The sequence below is a fragment of the Lampetra fluviatilis genome, chromosome 2 (genome assembly GCF_964198595.1).
Source record: "Lampetra fluviatilis chromosome 2, kcLamFluv1.1, whole genome shotgun sequence".
In the NCBI taxonomy this organism is placed as follows: Eukaryota; Metazoa; Chordata; class Hyperoartia; order Petromyzontiformes; family Petromyzontidae; genus Lampetra; species Lampetra fluviatilis.
In genome coordinates this window covers 25,097,327-25,125,182 of record NC_136276.1, presented here as the reverse complement: position 1 = coordinate 25,125,182, position 27,856 = coordinate 25,097,327, and the positions used below count along the sequence as shown (strand labels likewise).

At 48.0% G+C, this 27,856-nt stretch overlaps 1 protein-coding gene across 4 annotated transcripts in view; it reads left to right on the top strand.

Annotated features, from left to right (window-relative positions):
• The window catches only part of LOC144944586 (CUB and sushi domain-containing protein 1-like), a 785,462-nt gene that overhangs the window by 456,612 nt on the left and 300,994 nt on the right, over positions 1–27,856 (top strand). For all 4 annotated transcript variants that reach the window (XM_078872870.1, XM_078872887.1, XM_078872877.1 and 1 more), the window contains exons 7-10: positions 4,360–4,437; positions 5,373–5,460; positions 8,974–9,098; positions 13,582–13,703. In XM_078872870.1, the coding sequence (XP_078728996.1) occupies positions 4,360–4,437; positions 5,373–5,460; positions 8,974–9,098; positions 13,582–13,703 (413 nt within the window). The remainder of the gene's footprint in view (positions 1–4,359; positions 4,438–5,372; positions 5,461–8,973; positions 9,099–13,581; positions 13,704–27,856) is intronic.

Genomic DNA, 27,856 nt, shown 5'->3' with positions numbered 1-27,856 from the left:
TTGCACCACAAAGCGCGTCGCCCTTCGCCTGGCACTGGCGCGGGGGAGAGGAGAGACAAACGAGCCCCAATGCTGCGGCGATGACACCCGAGGCCCGGCGATGTCGCACACATTTCTCTCTCACTCTTAAATAATTGTTGCCGCATGTACGGCGCCGGTGCTGTGGATATCAAATCTCCGCGTGTGTGCTCCTGTGTGTCAGTCGACCCGTGCCACCTGCGTCTGCCCCGTGACCTCCTGCCAGCGGGCGTTCGACACTTCACGTGGCCCCAACGTGCACCTGGCCTGACACAGGCGTCGTGGTGACGCAACCGCCACTTAGTGGCGAATGGCGGTTGTTGTTGTGTGTGTGTGTAGGGAGCGGTAGTGTAGCGGTTAGCGTGCCGCGCGACGAACCCGGCGACCCGAGTTCGATTCCCACCTCAGGGCCACCAACATCAGTGACGAATATCTGAAGCGGTTCTGGGCCTGCCCTAGGTCGACTCGGCTTCAAATGAGTACCTGGTGCGATGTGGAAACATCGCCGCTCTGGAGACAAAGACGGCCGGGCGTGGTGCTGGCCCACCCACCCCTTCGTGTGCCGTGCCGGCCTTCATAGGTGCTTCTCACTATCAACACTTGCCCCAACAGTCTGTTAAGGCTATACGGGGGATCTTTGTCTTTGCGTGTGACGTAGCATGTATGATGAAGGGATGTCACGTAACAGGTAAACACGGCCCATGAATCATTCATCCTGGTCCGAGGGCAATCCTAATTGCCTGGAAATACTTTTATCTTTTGACCTTGTCTCCCCACTCATCAAGGATTAGACATGCTAATGCTCTTAAAATGCTGTAATTAGACAGCAAAAAATTACAGTCAAGTAATTGCCCTAAAAATAAATATATTATCCGTATATAGCATGGGAATCATTCGTCTGTATACGAGATGGCAAAAAATCATACATGGCCAAAAAAAAATTTCTATCGCATTTTATGCAACTTGGTTTTGCGACATTATCCGATTAGCGCGGTTGGTTACGTATGGTGCGAAAGAAGTTCTGGAGATCTCACACCCCCCCCCCCTCTGCCAATGTGCACTGGCCAGCGTGGTGAAGTATGGTCAAATCCACTGGGGCTGACATGGCACGGGTAGGCCTTCAACCGACCAGTGGATTGACAATGGTGCTGTAATTTTGCTGAATATCACCGTGTGTTCTTGAGAATTGCATTGTGTGTTTTGTGCTAATGGTGTTCCCTAAATACGTACAAAAGGCTCCAATAGGAGATTAATTTGGTTATTTCTTTAATTGTAACCCAAATTTGATTAACATCGCTGTATAGTGCGTCCATTAAGGTGTCATCCATTATAAAAATGATAATCAGGCGGCAGTTTAATTTGCAACAATAACTCACCATAACTTAACATTTTTATTTTATTTTAACAGGTAAGACCCACTGAGCTACATAGAGCTCTTTTTCAAGAAGCGACCTGGCCATAAATGATAGCCCAACAATGTGTTTAACACGTGGAAATGTAAGGCAAGCAAATGCTCTCAATGCATTATGCTGCTGAATGTTGAGATAAAACCAGAGGACCCGCATAAAAGAATCCACGCGACCACAGGGAGAGAGAGACACAAAAACTCCTGTATACCATGCGAGAGAGGTAACATCTCGCCACCACGAGACAGGCCATGCGGTGTGGGTCTTCATGAATCTGACGACCAAGGAAGGGGAAGACCTAAACAGATGGCTGGAGACTGAGGGCAGATCTCGTCACGCATCTCCTTGTGCAGCAGCTGTGGAGTCTGGCGGATGGAGCATTGGCAACGAGCTGTGGTGGTGGTGGTGGTGGCCACGATGATGTCTTGATCTGGAATAAAACTACGCACACACTGGGTAGTGTTACGATATTCTTATACAAGCCACCAAACCTCAACGTGTCTGTCATGGCACTCGTGGGCACGCATCGCTTCGAGATTTGAGTGAGAGCCCCGCGTGTTTGCCCATGGCCGATTCGTTTATCAAGCAAGATGTTTAAAATCACTCGAACTTTTTGGTTGCAAAATATACATAAGTGTGTCCTGCATGTATGTTGAATTTCTTTTTGCACCGTGTGTCGCCAACCGTGCTAATCTCAAGTGCGATTAGCACGGTTGGATATTTACGCAATATGTGTCCGATGCTTTGACCGTCTTTGTTCGATGGCCAGCCAAAAGCTGCCACGAGGCTGACCGGAGTTCACATGATGATGGTTTATGCTCTTTGCTGACGAAATTAGCGAGGTATTGTGGTTAATTTGTGGCAAGCAACTTTTGCGTAACGATCGCGATCCGCATCTGGCGTTCGTTCGGCAACCGGAAGCCGATGCAGCTCGGCGAGCACTGGACGGGCACGGTCGGATCTTGCAGTAAAGTGGTCAGATCTTGTGTGGGCAGCCGCGCGCACGCTCTGGCACATTGAAGAGCGTAAAACAGAAAATATTTAAACGCTTGGCCGCCCATTCTGTCGGTGCTATTTCACTCGGAGAAATCGCCCTCGTCGTGCGCGATGCAACAGGGCGTAATGCCTTATGGATTATTTTAAGCAATGGTTTTGTTGCACGCGATGATATATCGAACGTCGTTAATGAGCCGTTAGTGTAGTTGGGATTTAAAATCGGCGTCGATTTAGCAAAACCCGCGTGTTTTCCCTTCATCGTCGCTCGTCAAATGAAGGCGACGTAGCACCGGTGCCAAGGTGGCAACCGACTTCGTGCTGGCGCCATTTTTTGTCCACCGAATTTGCCAACACTGCGCAAAATGACATCCGACAGCAGAATCGGAATCTTTACTTAGACCAGAGGAGGAATCCGATGAACTATGAAGCTCTTTTTTTCACAGACGTCGGAAGGTTGCGACAGCAAACAATACAAAAAGGAACATTCCTCGAGAGCCAGGTAGTTTCTGGTCTCACTCTAGTTCGGACTGAAACAGGAGGAGGATTTCTCCTAAGCTCTGGCTGTCGCCTGATGATGCTGGTTGTTGTTTTTAATTAGCGGTGAAATGCCACGGTACTCGAATTGTAAATGTTGTCGTGGGTTACTCTCCAGCACACAAGTGGTGTGCTGAACGAATAACTAATCGGCATGTTTTGTTTACGTGAAAAACCTTACTAATTGGTTGTGTCGAGTAGTGATGGGTTTAACGACACATTTACATACCTGTCAGCCCCTTATCAGTGCCTACCTTATTACAGACCAATTCAGACCTTATTGGTCACCCCGTGCGCTTATACATTTCAACGTTCATCCTCCAAAGTCCGTTTAACACGTAGGCTTTCGTGACCAATATCATCCGTAATACATGGGAGAAACACAAACAAATAAACAAATATTTTACAAAACAAAAACGTTTTAAGTATTAATGTTGATTATTGGTGTCAATGATTTTACTTACCATGCTACTGTGTTATTGCATGCTGATGCTGCTGCTTGCTTGATATGTTGATGCACACACTCGTGTAGTAAAGGTACAACAATAAACACAGAAAAGTATGAAGGGTTCAACAATACACTTTGGATTTCACACCTGATGATGATTGCTTGTGTTGCAGTCAAAAAGTCGTGATAATTTTGTATTGTTTTATATTTATGTTATTTTGTTGTTTCCCTTCTACGTGACTTTACCGAAAGAACCAAGAATATAATACACTTTCATTCACGTCTTTTTTTTTTATTTGGCCGCATGCTCTTTCTTTTGCCCGTATTGAAACGGCTGTACGCCGTATGGATCTGAAACTCAATTTCCCTGTAGAAGAATACGGGTAAACCGTATGTGTTGACAGGTATGCATTTGTATTTACGCGATGTAGCCCAAAATAAACCTCAATTATGGCTCACTATGAATTGCCACAAGTGACCTTGATTCCGTGTTACGTTTTCTTTAACTTAATCTCCCCTGTGCTTGTTTTAAAAAAGTTATTTTGTGACGCCAAATTATTTAGTAGGAAATTTTTATTTTATTTAAGAATGATACATATTTGCGCAGTGTTTTTTTTTGTTCGTTCCTTTCTCCTGTAAAGTAGTGGTCGTGTGGCTCAGATGCTTTCTTTTCTTCCCCATGGTTACTTGTATTAGTTTGACTTCCTCATTTTGTGTTTGGTGACACAAGTCAGCTTGCAAATGAGACTTTCTCTCGGTCTCTTGAGATCCTCACCTGGTAAAACAAAATAACGAATGAAAGGGATGACGATTTTGAAGCTGCTGTGTCGAAACAGCTGTTTTGTCAGTTTCTGTTAAGCATATGCTTAAAACATGTGTAAATGACTCCATGATGTTTCCAGAATGCATCACATGCTTGTTCTCTTGTTGCGTACGTGTGTGCGTGTGTTGCTGCAGTAAAAAAAGCGATTGATATGAAGTCAAGAGGAGTGAAATTGTTCCCGGGAAAAGAAAATAATCACAAGTATGCCGTCTGTAAGTGAAATCAGCAATATTTTACGTTTGCGATTATTCACCTTCAAGTCATTCACACAATGTTTAAGCGTCATCATTTTCAGACCATTATAATTTAAATTGATGGAACTCCGGTGGTTACTTTTTAAGATTGTTCACACTCGGGGGTAATAGGGGAGCGTAAAGGACACGTCCATCCGTCCCAGTCATAATCCCCTTCATGAATTAATCATCGCACAAAACAGCGCCGTCAGTCACGATCGTAGGGCGGCGGCGACGGCTTTGTCGTAACGATTTCTTCATCGTACTCATCGTGAGCTCATCAAGGAGCTCGCCTACTATCGGTCAATATGGAGCAAATGAAAGGAAGGGCATCTGCTTAACAGCCTCATGCTCCCCCACCTCCCCACAGCCACGGCTCCTCTCTGTGGGTGGGGGGAGGGCAACCCGTTGAGAAATGCTGACAGCCTCTCATCCCGTGGTATAAACATTAACGCCGCAATAACCCAAGGGCTGCATTGTTCTTGGCTGTGCTGGGACCAGCGATCGTGATGGGCCTGCAATCACAAACTCCACGGAGGGCACGAGGGGGAAATTGGTTTGCATTAAGGGCGCGATACAAAATCTCTCCTTGCACTGCCCCCGTGGGAGCCGGCGAATGCACTCCGCGTCGTCGCACGCAGGCGGCGACTTGCGAAATCTGCAGTCCTGTGGAGGAGCTGCCACGGCTGTAATTACTCTCCTTTTTATACGTTGTTTATAATCCTCATTACGGGAGGAATGTTACCTTTAAGGGAAGAACGTGATACAGATAGCAAATGGAAGACAACAACAGTGTTTTATGAGAAGAATGTGTCCCCCGTATGTTATCCACTTTGTTACATTTTTACGAACGTATGTGTTGTTGTGGTCGTATTCTCAGTTGTTTGACGCACGGTATTGATTTGGTCTTGCAGCGAGCGAGGGAGGCATTGCCCAGGCATCGAATATTTGCCCAGAACCAGAGGTCCCACGGAACGGAGCACGTTTGGGGTCCGACTTCAGGTGAGAAACAATATCGCATCGCTGCCCCCCCCCCCCTAGCACCACCATTATCGGACTTTGGGGGGGGGGAAGAAACGATCTTTTAAAATTAATACAAAGTATTTATGGATTTTGTTCATTATAAATGCTTGCTGGGCAGATGGGGATGTCAACCGGCACGGTGATGGTGGTGGTGGTGGTGATGGTGATGTTAACTGCCGGGCGAATCCGAATGAGGTCGGGGGGAAAGTGATTGTGTTGGTAGGTGACTGACAGGACCAATCCCTGATGTGCAGTGATATGCTTTGGATAGTTGTGGACTCTGGATGGTCGTGTGGATATCTGGATGAATAACTCTGTACAAACACGGTCCAAATCTTGCGCTCTATATTTGGTATATCTACGGACATCTCCCCTTCTTGGTATATTCCATGTGTTTGGATTCTAAACTAAACTATTTTTATTTGACCAGGTAAGGCCCACTGAGCTATGTAGCTCTTTTTCAGAAGTTACCTGGCCACAAATGATCGCTCAATGAAGATGTTTATCATGTGTAAATGTATATCAGCCAAATACTCTAAACGCACGTTTCTAAATGTGGAGGGAAAACCCGGAGAAAAATCCACGCGGCCGCGGGGAGAACGTACAAATTCCAAATATACAGCAGGCGTCAGGGTCGAGATCGAACACACGACGTCCTGCATACCAGGCGAGGTAGTTAACATCTCACCACCGCTGCGCCCAGAATCAAAAGTTGCCACACCAGCGTGCATCATCAGGGGACACCATGACGATGCTTGTGGCACCAAATGGGGACTTCGCCAGCCCTCTATTTACAGCCCTGATGGCCGAATCGTGTGGACATCGTTTATGCCCCAATTGCGAAATTCCAGCAGTCAACGTGCTGGCAGCCAGAGGCTGCTGAGCCACACTTTGTTCACTGTGCAGCTTGTTTGTCTATACTTCACCACACTGGTTAGTCCAGGTTGGTAAAGGGGTGGGGGTTGGACCCAGAACCGGTTAAGATATCACCTGCCACCAATGCCAGCCATGGGCGGGAATCGATCTCGAGTTGCACGGTTTAGAATCAGAATATAAATTTCGTCTGGAAGAATCATGAGATATGAAGCTCTTTTCACAGATGTCCAGTAGGGGCGGATCAGAAAGTTACAACAACTAACAAGACAAACACACGATTGGAGTGCAACTTATAGGAAAGTTAAGCAAATCACTAACAGTAAATGAATTAAGTACATCAGTACAAATTGCAAAAGTATATCAATCGTTGCCGATTTTTCAACAAGCTTGGGCAAGGCAGCAAAACAACAACAGTCCCAGACCACAGCAAGACAACACAGTGTCTCTCAAAAAAATTACACATTACGATTGGACTATTGATACGTCTCATCGTGTACTTAGCCATGGCCGGGAATCGAACTCCAGATGCAAGGGTCACAATTGCAGTGCTTCCTCTAGCCCTGCCTCTGCCTCGCCATGGCTTGTGTTTGGAGAGCCGATAAGGCAGCATTAAGGATAATTGCCTGTGCAGACATATCTGATTGTGTGTGTGCGTGTCTGTATGGGGAGCGGTCGTGTGGTGGTTATTGCACTGAACTATGGACCCAGCGACACGAGTTCGATTCCCGCTCACGACCAACACGAGTGACGAATATCTGAACCGGTCCTGGGCCTCCCCTAGGTCGACTCAAATATTTGAGTACCTGGTGTGATGTGTAATATCACCACTTGGGAGACAAAGGCGGCCTGGCCACCCGTGTGCCATGCGGGCCGTCATCATTGCTGTCCCAACAGTCTGTTCGGGATATACGGGGGATCTTTGCCTTTGTGCATGTCTGTCTTTCGAATTGTCAACATCATTTTATTCATCATCATCATGAGCACGCCCGCATTATGCCGCTTGCAAAGAGAGTTTAGAGCGAACAGACGGGTGCCGAGGGTGCCGTCAAATTCTGCCCCGAAATGTGGAAAAGCTGTCGTGCCAACGAAGGAGAAAGAGCGTGGAGCTCCCCCACGCGAGCCGCGCGCCCTCTTTAGCGCTATTGACGCGGAGTCAACGCCGCGGCTCTCCGTCAAACCGTTGGCTACGCCCTCACCGCGGACCACTTTTTGGGCCATTCCACAATTTGCCACGTAAGCAGCAAGAGGCGTAAGCAGCGGTGCGTTGGGCCTTTTTTTTCTTTCGGGGAGGGGGGGGTGAAATTGGCTGCGCGTGAATTGCGGAATGGGCCTAATTTGTTTGCGAAACGGGCGTCGCTCTGGCAGGATAAAAAAAAGTGCCAGAACAAAGGACAAAAAAAACCAGCTGACTCTCAAATTCACATTTCCGTGTCGCCCTTTCTGTGAATGCAAATTATAATATCGGGAACCCTGTGCAGCTCCGGCGGGGACTGGGGGAGCGTTGCCGGTCTTAGGGTCAGATCGGACATGGAGCTGTTTTATTAAAAAAAAACCGCGTAGCTTAAGCCCCCCCTCCCCTCACCGGTTCGTCGATGGATCTGCGCGTTCGGAAGTCCGACGCCTCGGACGAGAATTTCTCAATGAGCAGTGTTCCAGCAGTCACCGCTGCCCGTGTGTGCGTTTAATTAAACGCCTGGTGCGACGCAGCTTCTGGTAGAGCGTCAGCTGATTATGTATTATGGTTGTTTTGGCCACGGTGTGTTTGGAAGCGCGGGTGTTTGAGGCAAGTGGGCATCCTTCTACCGAAGTGAAACGCGCCATTAATATACGCTTTGTCCATGTATTGCATTTAAATACATCAGAATATGTATACTGGAGGAATCCGATCAGCTATAAAGCTCTTTTTCACAGATGTCCAGTACATATCTTCCAGTGAAGAGAAATAGACAATACAGTCTTGATTTGAAGCTTTCGTGACTGCAGTTCCACTGCTGGATTATATTTTAGATAATACAGTATTCTCTTACTTTACTGCATATTAATCAGACCCTTAGCAGTGTTTATATAATAATCAGGGCATGTTTGTGTGCATGTTTTTTTACACAAGTATGTGTGGTTAATGCAGACTTAATGCCTTGCAAAATTTACCTATTTGGTGTTTGAACAATCTTAACACCTCCTGTTTAATTGCCAGGAATGGTAAAAACCCCTTCTTGTTTTTTCATCGTCTTAACAGTGGTTGCCACGTGTAAATACTCGTCCCCAACCTGAATAATGTGGCATTTCTTCCTCCTGGTTTTCCCGGCTGCTGAGAGAGAGACGCGCACGACGCCGTGCTCATTCCACCGGAGCGGGACACGTGACGTCGAACCCTCGCACCTCTCGCTCACAACCTCCCCGGACCGCCCCCCCCCGCCCCGTCTGTCGCCGTCACATTTGACGGCCTCGCCTTGCCACCTGCTCCTACGCGGCCACTCGCCGTTGGCCAATCAACCAATCCGTGGTGCGCCCGGGAACGGCCGCGCTTGTGCCGCGCACCCCCGCTCTGTCTCTCGTCGCTCGCGTTGCCCCCCAGCTTTGCCAACACCCCCCCTCCCCCGCTGCGTTTCTCCCCAGGCTCGGTGCCACGGTGCAGTTCGCGTGCGACGAGGGCTTCGTCTTGCTCGGCTCCAAGAGCGTCGTGTGCCAGCGCCTGGCGGACGTGTTCGCTGCGTGGAGCGATCAGTCTCCGCAGTGCAAAGGCGAGTGAAGGAAACCCTCCGCTCGCCGTTATTGCCGTCGTTTATGCTCAGCGGATTATTGACAAAAAATACCGCGGACGGGCATTTGTCCGTGTTTTGCGGTAATTACTCCATTGCTTCCAATGTATTTTACATTCACGCTGTTGCGTCTATCGCAGACCTGTGCCTCTTGTAACGAGTAATTATAACAAAACTACTTCAAGTTATTAGGAAACCATGAGTGTTGCCATCTGTTATCGGTTAATAATTACCTTCACAGCTTTCCGACGTGTTCGCGGGTTGTACCGCATGCTGTCCAGAAACGATGCCCAAACATGTTTTTTTTTTCCCGGAGCCACAGAAGGGATTAATTTTCGTGAGGCAGCTCCCATCACGTGCAGCGACACATGTGGAGTCATGCTGAGCTCCCTCCGACATCCGAGAGCCACACACACACAAAAATTACGTACCGGTAGTTTGCAAGAGAGCCACTCACTCCTCATTCATAACTCACGTTCTCATCCCAGCCCCCATCTATATACATAGCTGGCAGCCCTGCTTAGCAGCGTGAAACTGCTTAAATAGATCGAGACTACACGCGTATTTCAATTATCACTGCTCCGGTACATTCATCTGGCTCATCGATGCCGCCTCTTCTGCATCCAGCGGGGCCTGAGATCGTTGTCTGTGATGTCAAGCGGATGCTTCGCCGCCTACAGCTCCCTTTGTTTGGAAGCCATGGGCCAGGTAGCAGGCGCTATATTGGCTAAATCTGGCAGGTCCTTTTCCGACGATCCATATCGGCGTCCGTTTCAACGCCTGCCCCCTGAAACTACTGCTAGTGGCACCGTGTCAGCCTGACATAGAGGAGATTACACTGTTCTGTACCGAGAGATGTCACCTTGGAAGTGGGAGCGGCTGGGATTGTGGGAGGTGGGTGGGTAGTTCTGGCATTGGAGTCCTGAGCAGGGCAGGTCGCTGGGCCAAAGGGTTATTCGCATGGCCTGGCCGGAATCACAGACTGTCCCATCGGCTTGGGGCCCAAAGCCAGATATTTATATTCTTTGGATTGTAAACACGGTGGCCGATTCCTCGTGTGGCTTTGAGCCGGACAAGTGGCGGTCGTAATTGAACAGGCCGGGCACTGTTTGGCAGCAGGTGAGACAGATCTCCCCACACGATCTCCTCGGTGCTCCGCGGCAAACACGCCTTCGTGCGTCGCGCAAACACAGCATCGCCCACGTAGCCGTGCAGTCCTTAACCTTGGACATCGTCCGTCAGACATCAATTGGTGACCCCTTGCACGCGGGGATATATCGCGTGCGGTGTGGGCCGGGCCAGTTGTATACGAGCAACATCTTTCACACGGTACGGAAAATCATTCAGTGGGAGGTGGGGGGGTCATACATAAATAAATAATCTTGCATGCAGAATCCCAACTCGCACAGTGCACAACCATTCATCACGGCTGGGGTGGTTTCCGCTGCTTTGGAAACACCATTCGGCTGCGATATAAAGCAGGCACATCAGTGTGTGCACGTTGCTGTGGACGTGCAGACGTACCTATGCTGCCGTGACTTCTGGGCGTGTGCGTACGACTTCTAAGTAATTTTATTCCCTTCCTTAGTTGGCATCTCAGATGCTAATCCGTGGCACGGTACACTCGGTCTAGCCTGATATGGACATGTCAAAGTTCTGCCGCAATTTTATTCCTAATACATCGTGTAGCATCAAGGCTTGTTTGATTTGGCAAAAAAAGCTTAACTGCCTCAACGATTCTCGTCTTGTCGCATACATTTTATTCGCAACGGGCAAAGTTAGCAAAAACAGAGTTCGCTTACGCGCGCGTTCAGAAAACCTAAGACCTGTATATTTGTCACCGACCAGCGTGGTGCCAAAAGTGAATCGAGGAGCTGGGCAACCCGCACGTAGATTTTGCTGTCCTCACCGCTGCCCCAGCAGCAGCAGCGGCGGCGGCATCCTCCACTCGCCAGCGCGTCAACGTTGCCCAGCGCCACCTTCACGGAATCCGTGGGCTCGCAGATAACGGCTCATTTATTGTACCCTCTACACCCCGGGACTAAAAAAAGATTCCCCGTATAGCCTTAACAGACTGTAGGGGCAAGTTCTATTAGCGAGCACCTATGAAGGCCGGCAAGTCACACGAGGGGGTGGCTGGCCAACACGCCCGGCCGCCTTTGTCTCCCCAGTGACGATGTTTACACACCGCACCAGGTACTAATTTGAGGCTGAGTTGACCTAGGGGAGGGACAGTACCGGTCCAGATAATCGTCACTGGTGTTGCCGTGAGCGGAAATTGAACCCGGGTTGCCGTGTTCGTAGCGCAGTGCACTAAGCAGCTACACACCCCGGGACACGGACACACACACGCGGCGGTGACTTGAAGAGCAATGCGGACAGCCGCCTTCGCAACGCAAACGAAAATAAGTCATCTCATCATCACCATCATCACGATCCATGGGCAGAGAGCCCGCCGGTGTCCACTGCACATTTCGTCAATAGTCATCTCGCAAAACGCAGGACCCGCGCTGAAAAGCATTCACGAATGCACAGCGGTGCATCCTCGCCTGACGCGGTCGAGCCTGAGGTCGAGGTTTGTGCGTTCATCCGGCGGCGGGGGGGGGGTGCCCGCGACCTCGCCAAGTCACGTGCGCGTTCAGCAGCGAGGTCACCGCCATCGCGAGCGGCGCATCTCGAGTGCCGCGTCCCGGGACCCTGGCGACAGCCCCCATACAAAAAGCTCCACATCGCTGGCCAGGCTGCCTCACGTTGCGGACGCTCCGCGAGGCACCCAAGTGACTTTGTTTCGTGCCAGAATGGAGAAGCGTCCTCTTTGACGCGTGCCGGTTTGGAGGGGACAATTCTTCTTGCTGGAGCCACCCAACAATGATTGAAAACAATCACCCAGAGCTGGGTTCTCCGACTACTTAAGCAATCAATGACTCTACCAATTATAGGATTAATTACTCAACTAATTGGATAACGCGTGTAACCACTGAACGGGAGGTGATGGGCGGGACGCGGTGATGTCACAGGCATCATCATCACCCGCATCACGCTGGGCATGGCTTGAATGGGCTTGCTGCTGTCTTTAATGGATCCGAGAAAACCACCACAAAGAAGGAGTGGATTAGAATTTTTAGTCGACTATCACCTGAATCAACCATTTCACCAACTGCCCCGATGGGACTCCAGTGGTTAGAGTAGAGCCACCTGAAACAAGAACTATAACAAGTTACTTGCAAAATAATCCACGGCAAATGCACCTCCTTCCAGTATCTGTCTCTCCAAATAACAGAAATGCTTTAAAAAAAACACAAATCACTCCCAAAAGGCCGTGTGGATAATGAAAAAATGCCTTTATATTTTTACGTGAAGGGACAGATATGGGAAGTAGATTTTGTTTCTTATAATACCCGGCATGATAAACGAAACTATTGTTTTTATTTCACCAGTTATGTATGTATGTTGAAGTTCCTTTGAACTGTACTTAGCCAACCGCGCTAATCAGAGGCATGGGGGAAGGACAATAAACTGAACACCAACATCATTTAGAAATAAATTATTTTTAATCTGGATTTAAAGTGCAAAGCTCCAGCAGCTTCCTAATATTTGAAGGAAGAGCGTTCCAGACGGCCGCATAAGCACATCTGAAAGCACGTGATGCAGTAACCGTCTTTATTCGATGGCTAACCAACAGGTAAGGCCCACTGAGCTATGTAGCTTTTTTTCAGAAGCGACCTGGCCACAAATGATAGCTCAACAAAGCGGCTTATCACGTCGAAATGTATAGCAGCCAAATACTCTAAGCGTATGTGTCTAAATGTGGAGGGGAAAACCGTAGGACCTGGAGAAATATCCACTTGACCACGGGGAGGACATGCAAACGCAAAAAATGCAGGTGCTCAGGGATAGGATCGAACCCATGCCCTCCTGTATACCAGGCAACATTGCGCTTCCATGGCGCCCCCTGTGATGCGAATGAGAGCTTTGTAGCAATATTATAATAAGTCTGACTGACCATTCTTCACTCCACGTCTCAGCTCTAGATAATTAATGTTTAAAAAAAAAAATCGGTTCCTCGTTGTGTGACCATGTTTGTATGGAGGTTTATAATGCGTTTCAATGTAAAATGACGATTTCGTTAACTATCTACGAAGTCTAACCAATCAGGAACCAAGGAAGAGATTGCAAATATTGCCGCGGAAAGGCGCAGTAACGGGTAGCGTTGCTTTTGTTAATCGCCAAGCCACTTGTCAAGGAGGGCTGGGCGACTCTTAACTATCCATACAGGGGGATAGATTTCACTTGCGTGCATACGCGCGTGTCATTATGCGTTCGCGACGTACGCGTCAATTGACGTCTGAACACCTTCGCAAACGAGGATGTTCCATCTCAAGGAAACGTCCAGGTGGGTATATTTTAATAAATTAAAATTTATATTAAATATATAATCTCCTTTTTTTTTCTTGCCATTTTACAGCTCAGAACTGCGGTGAGAATGTTCAAGGTCCCAGTGGGATCATCTTCTCACCCAACTACCCGGGCTTCTATGACGGTGATTCCCACTGTGTGTGGATCGTCGCTGCTGTCAACCCCGACAAGGTGAGGCATAAAACTTCGGTAGTGTTTTTGGCAGTGCAACGGGGGTCCTCCGTCGTAGGAAAAAACGATTAAAAACATTTCAAAGTTGTCAACTCTCCGCTATGATCTCAGAAGGGACACTCGCCGATGCTTGATAGTCCGATGTCGTGCACGTTAACTTTTGTGCGGCGATAGCGCCCGAGTCGTGACGTAGCCCTCTTGACCCATGGGGCTGATTTTTTTACATTTTTAAAACGACGAGCATGAGTGAGAAATTTTATATACAGTGAGGGAAAAAGTATTTGATCCCCTGCTGATTTTGTATGTTTGCCCACTGACAAAGAAATGATCAGTCTATAATTTTAATGGTAGGTTTATTTGAACAGTGACAGACAGAATAACAACAACAAAATCCAGAAAAACGCATGTCAAAAAATGTTATAAATTGATTTGCATTTTAATGAGGGAAATAAGTATTTGACCTCCTCTCAATCAGAAAGATTTCTAGCTCCCAGGTGTCTTTTATACAGGTAAGGAGCTGAGTTTAGGAGCACACTCTTAAATCCTGAGATTAGGAGCACACTGTTAAAGGGAGTGCTCCTAATCTCAGCTTGTTACCTGTATAAAAGACACCTGTTCACAGAAGATTCCAAACTCTCCACTATGGCCAAGACCAAAGAGCTCTCCAAGGATGTCAGGGATGAGATTGTAGACCTACACAAGGATGGAATGGGCTACAAGACCATCGCCAAGCAGCTTGGTGAGAAGGTGACAACAGTTGGAGCGATTATTCGCAACTGGAAGAAACACAAAAGAACTGTCAATCTCCCTCGGCCTGGGGCTCCATGCAAGATCTCACCTAGTGGAGTTGCAATGATCATGAGAACGGTGAGGAATCAGCCCAGAACTACACGGGATGATCTTGTCAATGATATCAAGGCAGCTGGGACCATAGTCACCAAGAAAACAGTTGGTAACACTACGCCGTGAAGGATTGAAATACTGCAGTGCCCGCAAGGTCCCCCTGCTCAAGAAAGCACATATACATGCCCGTCTGAAGTTTGCCAATGAACATCTGAATGATTCAGAGGACAACTGGGTGAAAGTGTTGTGGTCAGATGAGACTAAAATGGAGCTCTTTGGCATCAACTCAACTCGCCGTGTTTGGAGGAGGAAGAATGCTGCCTATGACCCCAAGAACACCATCCCCACCGTCAAACATGGAGGTGGAAACGTTATGCTTTGGATGTGTTTTTCTGCTAAGGGGACAGGACAACTTCACCGCATCAAAGGGACGATGGACGGGGCCATGTACCATCAAACCTTGGGTGAGAACCTCCTTCCCTCAGCCAGGGCATTGAAAATGGGTCGTGGATGGGTATTCCAGCATGACAATGACCCAAAACACACGGCCAAGGCAACAAAGAAGTGGCTCAAGAAGAAGCACATTAAGGTCCTGCAGTGGCCTAGCCAGTCTCCAGACCTTAATCCCATAAAAAAATCTGTGGAGGGAGCTGAAGGTTCGAGTCGCCAAACGTCAGCCTCGAAACCTTAATGACTTGGAGAAGATCTGCAAAGAGGAGTCGGACAAAATCCCTCCTGAGATGTGTGCAAACCTGGTGGCCAACTACAAGAAACGTCTGACCTCTGTGATTGCCAACAAGGGTTTTGCCACCAAGTACTAAGTCATGTTTTGCAGAGGGGTCAAATACTTATTTCCTTTATTAAAATGCCAATCAATTAATAACATTTTTGACATGCGTTTTTCTGGATTTTTGTTGTTGTTATTCTGTCTCTCACTGTTCAAATAAACCTACCATTAAAATTATAGACTGATCATTTCTTCGTCAGTGGGCAAACGTACAAAATCAGCAGGGGATCAAATACTTTTTCCCTCATTGTAAAGGTGAGCGACACACAGACGCACCTCGGCACGGGCAGCGGCAAGCGCATCTGATGAACGTGACCTCGTCACGCCCGCACAGTCATCCACAACTTTCTGACAGTTCCGATTGAATAAGACCAAATCCACGGTTGAATCGGCACGCGGTGTGACCCGGGCCTGACATCGATGTAGCCCGCTTTGGGCCACGCACGACAAAACTCCCGAGCCGAGGAGGAGTCGAGGGCTGGCGGTTGTGTCTTTCGCGAGGGACTGGAGCCTCAAGACCGAATCACGTTGTCGAAGAGGGTTGTTGATGAATGTGTGGGCAGAAGAAACAACCCCATGACATGCAAAGGGACGCGGATGGTGTCTAGGCTTGTGGGGCAATCTCCCTATCGCTGCACCTCAAATAGGCGAGAAGGGCCACGTGAAATTCCACTGAGCCGGCTCTGCCACCGTGTACGGTCAAAGTGCACAATTTTGGAAGGGAAATCGGGAGTTTCACACTCCCCGTGAATGTTCCTTTTCAGCCTGCTGAGAATCATTTCAGCGGCATTCGTTCAGCGCAAGCTTAAGTTACAATAACTTTTCCGAAATTATGTACTCCCAGAAGGCCGTGCGGTTGATGGGATATGTAAAAAAAAATAGGTGGAGGGGCAGACAGGTGTAAGAGGGGCATTGTCTGATTATTTATGTTGTTACTCATATTCTCCACACCGACGCTAATGATGTTTTTTTGCTACGTGTAAATCATCCGCGATAGCATTACATTAAGCCACCGTGTATGAACATGTTTGCTTTCAACGAGTACGAGGTTTGTGGCGGGGTTTTGTCTCATGTAATCCTGTGCTTATGAATACTTTCGGTTATTACCGTGTCCTCGCCACGTATGTGATTGGCACATAAGGAGAAGGCTGACAAATAACGGGATTTATTTTTATTTTGCTGATAAAGCATTTCACGATAATGTCCCCTGAAGGGAATACATTTTTTTCTCACAATTTCTAAATTACCCATTGGCATCTGGCTCTCTGAACCGAGTGGTATTACTCAGGGGGATATCTATTTGAGGCAAAGTGTGTGTTTAGCCTTTGAGCCAAGTCACCTTGGAGAAAGTGAGTCATTACAATGATTGGCAATGACCTGATAGAGTACGTGGCATTTACTAACAGCACCTGACCTGGGTAAGCAATTCCTATCACCTCCTTATCGGGTGACGTATTGAAACATCTGCCATTGGGAGTGTGAGCACTTTGCGGTTTGTAAAAAAAAAGTGATCTGCAAACGAAATTGCTTTTGTACGTGAATGTACATTTTTACTTTATTTGTTTCCCTTATCAACCCCTTTCACGTTTCCGAGACGACTGCGAGTTGCAGGGTGGGCGGCGTCCCACTCACCGCCGAATCTCGGCACGCGTGAGCGGTTCAGTGTTAATGTTATTTAGAGAGGCGTAGTAGCACCGTTGTTTCTGAACACATTGTTACTCACCGCAAAGAACTGTTGCAACACGACCACCGCACTCCACGATAGCTGGCGCCAAACTGTGCCACACGCCCTCCCGCATGGCGTTGTGGGAGCCTCGGTACCGATCAAGTTATTTTGGTTTCGTTTTCTTCCGGTTCGGGAATCGGAAGAAAAACTGATGACGTACATCGGAATGGGAAAGGGTTAAGATTTATGTTTGTGCCATAATGTTAATTTCCCACGATGTTTATTTTATGCTTCGAATGAAATTGGAGAAGATAAAATGAACGGCCTCGGCTCAACAGTTGTGCTCGCTCTACACATCCATGCATGCAGCACTGACAGATGGCGCAGTAACGTACTCGCATACTTTATTCGTTCGTGATTTTTACTGGAAAATGTAAATGGCATGGGATCTATTATAAGGTCAGGATTTGTCCGCCTATTCGCGATATTTTTTCGTATTAAAAAGGGGTTAAACGTAATATTTCACCGTGAGCGCGCACGCGCCATCAACAGCGCCATCATTGGCGACGTTACCCACGTGCGGGCGTGGGGTGGGGGGGGGGCTTAAAAGCCAGAGACAATGTCCACGTGGCTGAGCGCCCTCGTGCAGGAATGACGCCGTGCTCGTGCGCAAAGGGGCAGCCCAAATGTCGATTGGCTCGTGCCGCTGCCTGCAGAGAGGCCTCCCACTTGAGGGATCTCTGAGCTCCTCTCGGTTATATCTCGTTGCCTACTCTTCCCCACCACACACGGCCTGACGATCCCATTTAACTCTATATTCCTGGTGGCTTGAAACGGGAGCTTTTTTCTTGTTGTATGTGTATATAAATATATAAAAACAAATATTGTCATTCAAGAACCCAGAATACAAAGTAGATTTCAAAAAGAGGTAGAGAGAGAGAAAAGAAAACCCAGCAAGTGACGTGTAGCGAACTCGGAGCAATGCGCCCTCGAGATGAGGGATCCGATCGGGGGAGGTGGTAGAGGTTCTCGCTTCTCTGCCCGGGGTACGGGTAACGATCGTGAGCAGTCAGGAAACAGGCATTTAAGAAACCTTGAACATCGTTTCAACTGCCCCGCCGGGCAAATCGAGCGGGCAGCCCCCCAGATTGCAAGTCCAGCGTTCCGACCGTGACGCCGCTCATGGCAGCATCCTCCCGTGCTCCACGTGCACACCGAGCAGAGGCGGGCGGGGGGAGGTCAAGCCTCCACATTTCAATGACAAAGAAATCCACCCAACAAACAAACCGTGAGACGTAATGCGCCGGCGAGGTGCCTCAAAGTTGTCACGCCACAGCGACAATGACTTAGGCGTATTCTTGAGCAGAAATTGCACGCGTGCCCAAATTATAGACACGCGCCAAGAGCGACCTCTGAATTCCTTGCCAAGAACCGTACCGTCGTGAGCGTTCTCGCCTGAAGCCCATTCATGTTGTGACGTTTATTTCTATTCTTCTGCGATCATCGGTTAGAGCACTTGGCAAGGAAATTAAGGTTGTATTACAGCGCGTTGCCACAGCATTCGTAAATTATGCTTTCTAATTGCATAAAGTATTACTGTAAATACTGGATTCAATTACAAACGCATCCTTCTGCAAATAAAGCATCTGGATCGCAGTGCCGCCAAGAGCACACACATTCGCAAAATGCATGAACGCCGACACCAGCAACTCATGAACAAAAGAGCAGCATTGCTTATCGTCGTTATTGTACATTCATTATTCAAGCTGAACTTGTGAATAATGTAGCATTTTGTGTAAAATCAACGAGTATGCTCTGAAGGTGGTCAGAAAATGCTCGCCATCCGTGTCAGGTGTAAATATCTGTTTGGTGATGTCACAACCTGTGCTCCCAGTTTACATGTTTAATCCCAAAGAAAATCTCAACAAAAAAACTAAAAATAACTCGTTTTGGTTATTCCCAAAGGAGAAGGCGATGTCACCGATATGGCATCACATCGGCTGTTGTCACTCCGCAGTGGTGTCACATGGTACCCTTCTGCTGTATATTTGTAGTTTGCGTGTCTCTCTCTCTCTCTCCATGTGGTCACGTGAATTTTTCTCCGGGTCCTCCGGTTTTCACACAATGTATAATGACGCATGCTGCTGTATATTTGTAGTTTGCGTGTCTCTCTCTCTCTCTCCCTGTGGTCACGTGAATTTTTCTCCGGGTCCTCCGGTTTTCCCCTCCACATTTAGAATCGTGCGCTTAGAGTGTTTGGCTCCGATACAATTCCACGTGATAAGCCACTTCGTTGAGCTATCATTTGTGGCCAGGTCGCTTCTGAAAAAGAGCTGTACGGCTCAGTGGGCCTTGCCTGAAAGGTTTAAATCTAAAACTCATCTCTATAACCCTGTCCACCTTTCCACTTGTATTCACGAGCATCTCGTCATGCTAATTGATTCCATGACACAGGTACCATAGAGGGCCACATCGACCCCTGACCTGGTTTTGGCTTTCCAATGGCACAACCATTTGTTTATTTTTTCAGGAACACTCGAGTCTCAGGATGCTTTCAAACGTCTTGAGAGCTGGTCCAAGGAGTGTTTTGCACATGGCAAAAAACGGGAGTGTGCGGGTTAAACCAACGGCCCGCTAATGCAAGGGGGATAAAGCACTCGAAGGTCCACACGGGTGGGATGATGAATGCACTTTGCTGGACGTCAATCGTCTGGCTACCTCGCGGCTGCGTGCGTTTGGAATTTTCGTGGTCTGCAAAAGTAATGCGCTAATGATGGGTGGCGCACACACACACACATAATTATGTACGTGTGTGTGTGCACGCTGTGTGTGTGTACACGCTGTGTGTACACATGTCCGTACACACACTTCGTGTTTACGTACACACACTGTGTATGTGTACACACTGTGTGTACGTACACACTATGTGTGTGTACACGCACACTGTGTGTGTGCACACCGTGTGTGTGTGTGTATACGCTGTGTGTACACATGCCCGTACACACACTTCGTGTTTACGTACACACACTGTGTATGTGTACACACTGTGTGTACGTACACACTATGTGTGTGTACACGCACACTGTGTGTGTGCACACCGTGTGTGTGTGTGTGTACACGCTGTGTGTACACATGCCCGTACACACACTTCGTGTTTACGTACACACACTGTGTATGTGTACACACTGTGTGTGTACGTAGACAGTGTGTGTAGACTGTGTGTGTGTACGTGTATGTGTGTGTGTACACTGTGTGTGTACAGACGGTGTGTGTGTGTGTATGTCAGAAGCGATGGATGGGTCGGGGAGCCCTGTGGATCGAAGTGTAGCAATGATGGTGAGATGAATAGTAGCACTTTAAAATGCATACGCTTACAGCATCCGTGCACAGTGCTCTTCTTATCCAACTTGAGTTTACGTGAACGAATCGGATAAGGGACAATTTACGGACCTGTAAATGACACCGCTAGAGTCGAGCACATTTACAATGCACTGAGTACATCAGCAAAGTCGTTATTGCCGCATTATTGCAGCAAATATTACAATTGCTCTCAACACGCCACGGTAGAGTTATTGTTGTGCATCCGTCAAAAAGCCTGCCAATGCGTGGCTGACAGCCTTATGTTGCTATCAGGAGTGTCTGTGTGTGTGTGTCCCTTGGTGATCACGGTTATTTGTTAAAATATTTATTGTCAATTCTAACTCGGTATTCCTTGGGCCGCCCTTTGAGAAGCTGACATGTAATGAGTCACGGTGCCTTAAAGTAAGACACAGCCCCGACAACAATTTGGCTTCCCTTTATCATCAAAACAGTTTATAGGTCCGTAGCAACTGGTGTCAATTGATATTCAGCTTCGGTCCATACAAAACAATAAACATAAATCCTTTTCCCTTCCCAAAAAAAAATCCAAGCGCCCAGCTACGGGACTGAGCAGCGCAGCTCATCATCATCGTCATCATCGTCGTCATCATCATTGTCGTCATCGTCGTCATCAACATCGTCATCATCGTCGTAATCATCGTCGTCGTCATCATCATCGTCGTTATCATCATCGTCGTCATCATCATCGTCGTCATTGTCGTCATCGTCGTCATTGTCGTCGTCGTCATCATCGTCGTCATTGTCATCGTCGTTATCATCGTCGTCGTCGTCATCGTCGTTGTCGTCATTATCATCGTCGTCGTCATCATCGTCATCATCGTCGTCGTCGTTGTCGTCATTATCATCGTCGTTGTCGTCATTATCATCGTCGTCGTCGTCATCTTTATCATCGTCGTCATTATCATCGTCGTCGTCATCATCGTCATCATCGTCATTGTCGTCGTCGTCGTCGTCATCATCGTCGTCGTCGTTGTCATTGTCGTCATCATCGTCGTCATCGTCGTTGTCATTATCATCGTCATCATCGTCGTCGTCGTCGTCACCATCGTCGTTGTCATTGTCGTCATCATCGTCATCGTCCTCATCGTCGTTGTCGTCATTATTATCGTCGTCGTCATTATCGTCGTCGTTGTCGTCATTATCATCGTCGTCGTCGTCATCGTCATCATCGTCGTCATTATCATCATCGTCATCATCGTCGTCGTCGTCATCGTCGTCATCATCGTCGTCGTCATCATCATCATCGTCGTCGTCATCGTCATCATCATCGTCGTCGTCATCATCATCGTCGTCGTCATCGTCATCATCGTCGTCGTCGTCATCGTCGTCGTCGTCATCATCATCATCGTCTTCATGAGCCATTTATCCACTGCTGTACGCAGGCTTCCCCTACTATCCCTCACGCTCCTGTGATGCCGCGACCCAAATAAATTCCCGCACGTGAACCGATCTCATCGCTCCATCTCCACAAGGGTTGAAACTCATGGGCCCTTGCTCTCCTTTCCTTGTACGCGTGTTGAACTTCTCTCGCGCCTTGCGTAGCCAACCGTGCTGATCGGAGGTCGTCAACTCTCCCACTGATGGTGACGACGTCTCTTCCGTGCGTTTCTTTTGTGTCTGTTTTAAATCGATCAGCGTGAACGCCATCAAAGCACCCAGATAAACAAACAGCCAGGCATAGGCAGGCAGTGTTGTGGTTTATATTCTAATCCGGAATAATACATATCAGCACCAAGCTGATGAGAAATTGAGTAGTTTCTTGCAAAACTGCGCTTCGTTGTGTGAGACAAACACTTGTGTAGCTGATTTAATTTAATGGGTTTTTTTTATTATAAATTATATATCGATACCGATGGCCTTTATAACTAGGCCAGAGCACATTGACTCCAGAAATGTATTTTTCAAGGGGAACTTTGCTTTGTTTATCTTTACGGTTCTTTTTTTTTAATACCAGAATGTCATTAGCTCACTTGTTTAAATGTATATTTGCGCTGACATTTATTTGATTTCTGAACTCCTGCAGACTTGATTGTGCGTGACCCATTGCAACCGTTATTCACTGCGACGGATTTTACTTAAGCATCCGCTCTCCATAATGCGTTGGGGAATTTGTTTTTTTTTCTCTTCAGTGCTAGGGGGTCATTGCGCGATATTGGACAGAGCATTGCTGCCTCCTCTTCCTTCCCTAGGGCCCAACATGCGGCCAAACTCATAATGTCGAATTGTCGCGAGCCATGCCCCTCAGGTGTGCCGCTGTCTTCACGTATGGTGAGGATTTAAAAAAAAAGTATTCATGGGGAGAAAGATGGAATTGCGTGACACGTTTCGATATTTGCGTAAAAGATAGTGCAGTATTCTGCTTGACATGTGATCGCACTGATGATCGGTAAAACAGTGTGAGGTCGTCTCCTTGGAAGTAATGAGCTGCCATGTCTCTTTGATGGAGTTGTGCATTTAAAGAAACGTCAGACTTTTGTAATAAAATGGCTTTGGGTTCACAAGTGTTAACTAATGATACTGTTGCATTTCTTGCAGCACGCGTAACGGTCATTCATCAAAGCAATGTTTACTTTAAAGTGTTGGGCTATTTTAAATGAATGGTTTGGATTTTTAAATCTCCGTACAATGAACACATCAGATATATAACCGTTCACAAGCGCCGTGGTCGGCTGTTGAATCGACCAAGCAGAATCCATGTTAGTATTCTGTTCTAAATCTGGTTTAGTTTATGGCGGGAACATTTTCTGCTTAAGCTTTTGAAAAGTAATTTGTGTAAAATGTAGAATTTTGCAGTGAGCGGCTTAATAACAAGTGGCCGAAAGTCATTGGTTGGTGGCAGCATTAATAATGATGATTTACTGCATTCTATTAACCGTTCGGTGACTCTAACAATGCAACTGTGGCATGGGAGGGTTAATGGGATAGACATGGTGCCGGCTGCTAAAGCTATCATTCATATTTCCAATTCGTTCAAACGATCTTTATTTACAGAGCATCTAAGCACAGCAGTATCTCAAGGCAATGTGCATGTGGATTTTGAGGGGTGATATAAGGGGGGTGGGTGGACGGAGATATAAGAGGTCGATTTTTTTGTTGTCATAAGATGAAGACAGCGTTTTGAGAGTGGCGACTACTAGGACAGAGAGAGACAATCAAGACGAGCAATGCAGCGTGGGTTGCCATGAATGAGGCGGGGGGGGGGGGAATATGTGAAGGCCGAGGTTGTGTATATATATTGAACTTATTTCGCACCGTACGTAGCCAACCGTGCTAATCGGAGGCCCTGGACTTGGGGTCTAGGCCAGAGGAGCAGGATAAACAAGGGATGCATGTCTCTGTACGCAAATAAATAACTCTTGGCAATATTATTTTTGCACACTTTGTGCATATTTTTTTTTAAAACAGAATATTTTGGCGCACAACCAACGACTTTAAAGTGTTATAATTCCGATGTGAGATTTCAAGACGGACGTGTTTTACCGCTCGACCTTAACATTGCACTGAACGCTTTTGATGCCAACTTCTTACATTGTTCAACAGCTACCCAACACCAGGCTATTGCTGTTTTGAATATATCGTGATGTGTCAGAAAATGTTAGCATTTACACAGGGACATACTGTGCCGTGGTGGCGAGATGTTCATTCCCTCGCCTGGTATATAGGATGCCGTGGGTCCAATCCCGACCCTGACTCCTGCTGTATATTTGTAGTTTGCGTGTCTTTCTCACTGTGGTCGCTTGGATTTTTCTCCGAGTCCTCCGGGTTTTTCCGCCACAATTAGAAACAAGCGTTTAGAGTGTTTAGCTCCTTTACAGTTCTACGTGATAAGCCGCTTCGTTGAGCTATCATTTATGGCCAGGTCGATTCTGAAAGAGAGCTGTACAGCTCAGTTTACCTGGTAAAATAAAAAATAGTTTAGTTTTAGCTGATCTGTGTACCTAATGGTTGCTGATAATCTGCGAAATTATCGACTGGACATTTCTAAAAAAAGAGCCTCAAAGCTGAATGGATTCCGCCAGTCTTCATGCAAATTATGATTTTGATGAAACAAAGATTCTGAAAGGGCTTCTCGGATGCCGCCTCAACCAATGGAAGAGCAGCAGGTACATTTTGCAGATGATCAGCGACCACCAGTACGTGTACAGATCAACTGCACAGTCGGTCCCCTGTGTAAAGGCTTACACTTGCCGCTGCATCGCTAAATATTCCCGAAGATGTTCAAACTTTAATTTGCCCCCCCCTCCACTCCACAATTGTGTGTGGATACACCGGTGACGGGTCGCAGCCATGTTGGCAATTACAAGCCGCGCAGAAATCTCTCTGACTTGTCTTTATTGTTGGGCTGCTCCGGACCACGCCTTCCAATCACTCCAGCGCATGTGTTAACATCGTGACCCATTCATGTAATGAATCCACGTAATTAAATGGCTAACCCAAGGGGCCATTTAAGTGAATGCCTGGGACAGAAAGTCATAGAAGGCATCTGGCTCATCAGCCCACGCTTGCATCCCTCCGCATCTGTTGTGTGGGGCAAAGGTAACCGTCGTTATTCCTCACCTCCTTGCCTCAGAGCGGTGAGCCGCCACCATCCTGCAACCCGCGCCCTCCCGGACCTTACGGCCATGCTTGCAGGTCTCCATTATTTATTCAGCAGAAGAACCCCCTCCCCTGTGGTTTCTTTCTCTCCTGAAGAGGAAGTTCCACCCCTCTTGGTAACAGGAGCCAAACCGGTCAATTGGATCTGCAGGTGCTTACCGACCTAGCCCCCTGAATATCATCATTCCATCTCCAGCGAGCGTTTAGAACATTTCAAGTGGCCGGCAACACTCAAGGGAGGCGTTACAAGCCCCACGCACCGAATACAGAGCTCCCATTGGCCACTGTGGTGGGTGTCACATTCCTACCTGAATTGGAACTTTCTACATACTTATCTGACTACTCCGGCAGTGGCTTCACCACCCCGTGACTTGTGTTAATGGCTTCTCGGACTACAAGGTGGTCTGTGTCGTGTATGTCTGTGCGTGTGTGTGCGTGTGTGTGCGTGAATGTAGCGTGGTGCGGTGGTGTCGCGGTTCGCGTGCTGCACTACGAACCTGACGAGACGAGTTCGATTCCCGCTCAAGGCCAACACCCGTGACAAAGGCGGCCGGGCATGGTGCTGGCCACCCACCCCTCGTGTGCCATAGTGCCGGCCTGCTTAGGTGCTCGATTGCAGGATTTTCCTCAACAGCCCGTTGAGGCCACACGGGGGATGTTTGTCTTTGTGTAAATGTATGTTGGTAGTGGGCAACCCTGCAAGGTGACACAGTGGAGAGCACAGGTGGTCCATCTGCCTGTCTTTTCAGCTGGCTAATCCATGAAGCCTGAAATATCTGCCTCAGTTTCACCTAAGAAGTGCATGTATTCCCCTCGGTGAATATGGGAACACGGGTAAACGGTTGCAATACAGTGCTTCAAGTTAAGGGTGAGTGTTAGACGCAGGTGGGGTAATAAAACGTGAATATGAGGCAGGTTAAAATTACATTGATCCATATGTACCTTGCACTTACAAATGATTCACGTGTGGCAGCCATGGGGGGGGGTTCTTATTTCAAAAGAGTAGCCCAACTCTTTGACACAGCGGCACGCACGATTAGTGATGCATTGCATCCACTGGGCCCTGCTTTTCTGCACTGGCTGACACCTCTCACAGCCTGTCAAGCGTTGTGCCTGTCGTCGTAGCGGCGGCGACGGCCAGCGGCAAGTCAACATCTGTTGAGGCTGATTGGTAAATGCCAATCTGGCTGACAGTGCTAATGTGACACGTGCCAGAATATCCAGCAATATAAACGGAGACGATTTAATAATATGAAATGAGTTTTGTAATGCAGGGCAGTACCATACACGCACCGATATACATTATTTTCCGTCTGTGTCCTTAAATTCCCAGTGCGGGCGATGTTCACATGGCATAGCTGGAGTCCCAACGAGATTTGGGTCGTGAGTCATGGAGCTGACTCACATCTTTGGCATCTCTTGAATGCGGTACCTGCCCTCGGGTCGAGCAGTCCGTTGTATCGGAACGTTTACCATCGTAAGGCTATTAGAGTATATATCCTGGTTCTGCACTCTTAAATTAGGTAGTAAAATAATCCCTAAGGTTGTATAATGAGAGCAGCTGGGAGAAGTCAGAAGTGTCATGACTTAGATATCCATGATCATTGTGTGTAGAAATGTTTGTTTGCCTCTGCCCTGTTACAAGGCAACACATAGCCAATGTGGAGCTCATCAACCCGTGATCGCTGCCCGTAAACCCCTTGGCGGTCTACATCCACCAGGCATCGCCAATGCCTCCATTTGTTCTGCCGCCATTCCCCAACCACTCGAGATGCTGCCGCCGCCGCCGCCATCATCGCTGACATCCCGAGGAACCCCCCCGCCGGGCCTACTCGCCCCGCCTCAGTCCCTGTGTAGTGAGCGGCTTCCGAGACGCGTCGTGTAGAGGGCTTCTTATTTATTCTCACACTGGGCACAACACAGGCCGATACATACAGAATATACGTCTCCTCTCGCTGGGCACAACACTGGGTAATATATATACGTCTCTAGCTACGCACAGCTGACCTCTCTTCATAGTGCCATCGCCTTCATCCAACCACGCAGCTGACTGACTAGCATGACGATGACGGCGATGGGAGCCGTGCGGAAGATCTTCCACGCAGCCGGACGACGGAGAGAGAAGACGGCGAGCAGCGACGCAGCCAGAACCCGGGACTCCGCAACAACCCTGAACCCTCGGTTCCATCCCCTTATTATATACCTCTCGGCGTGGCCAGGCCCTGCCTCTGGCCACCCCCTCTTCCAGAACCTTCGAGCATGTTCCCGGAGCTCCCCGACTAACCCCACCTTTTACCTTTAACCTGATTAATTGTTACATAACCTTGCCCATGCCCGTGATTACCCTTCCAGGCCGACAGGTGGCACCCTGTCATTACACCTGTCACCCGCTGCTGCGTCCACAGCACCCCTCGGCCTCCCTCCTCGACTACATTCGTTTTCCCAGTGTGAACAACTCAGTTTAACACGTAGGCTTTCGCGACCAATATCATCCATAATATAGGTTTCTTTATATTTACGTCCTCTAACCCAAGAAATATATATTATGGATGTGAACAACTCGCCCGCCGATGTCTCTGGGAAAGAAAAAAAAAGTCAAACTGGGGAATGGCAACCCTGGAGTCTTATTTCGCTCCCCCCGGCTACCTTGTCCTGCCGCTGCCAGCCCCCTCTGCCTGTCACTAAATACATCGCTTCTATTACCCGCAACCTTAGAAGACTGTTTTTCATTTCATCCTTGATGCTCTGTCAACCCAAACTCATTCCTCGCTGCCTTCCCACCCTGGCCACCCCCTAGACGTGACCATCCTCGCCAGTGGCCCTCTCTCATCCCAAAGCATCACCTCAAGCCAGTGGTTCTCAACCTTTACTGCCAGACTT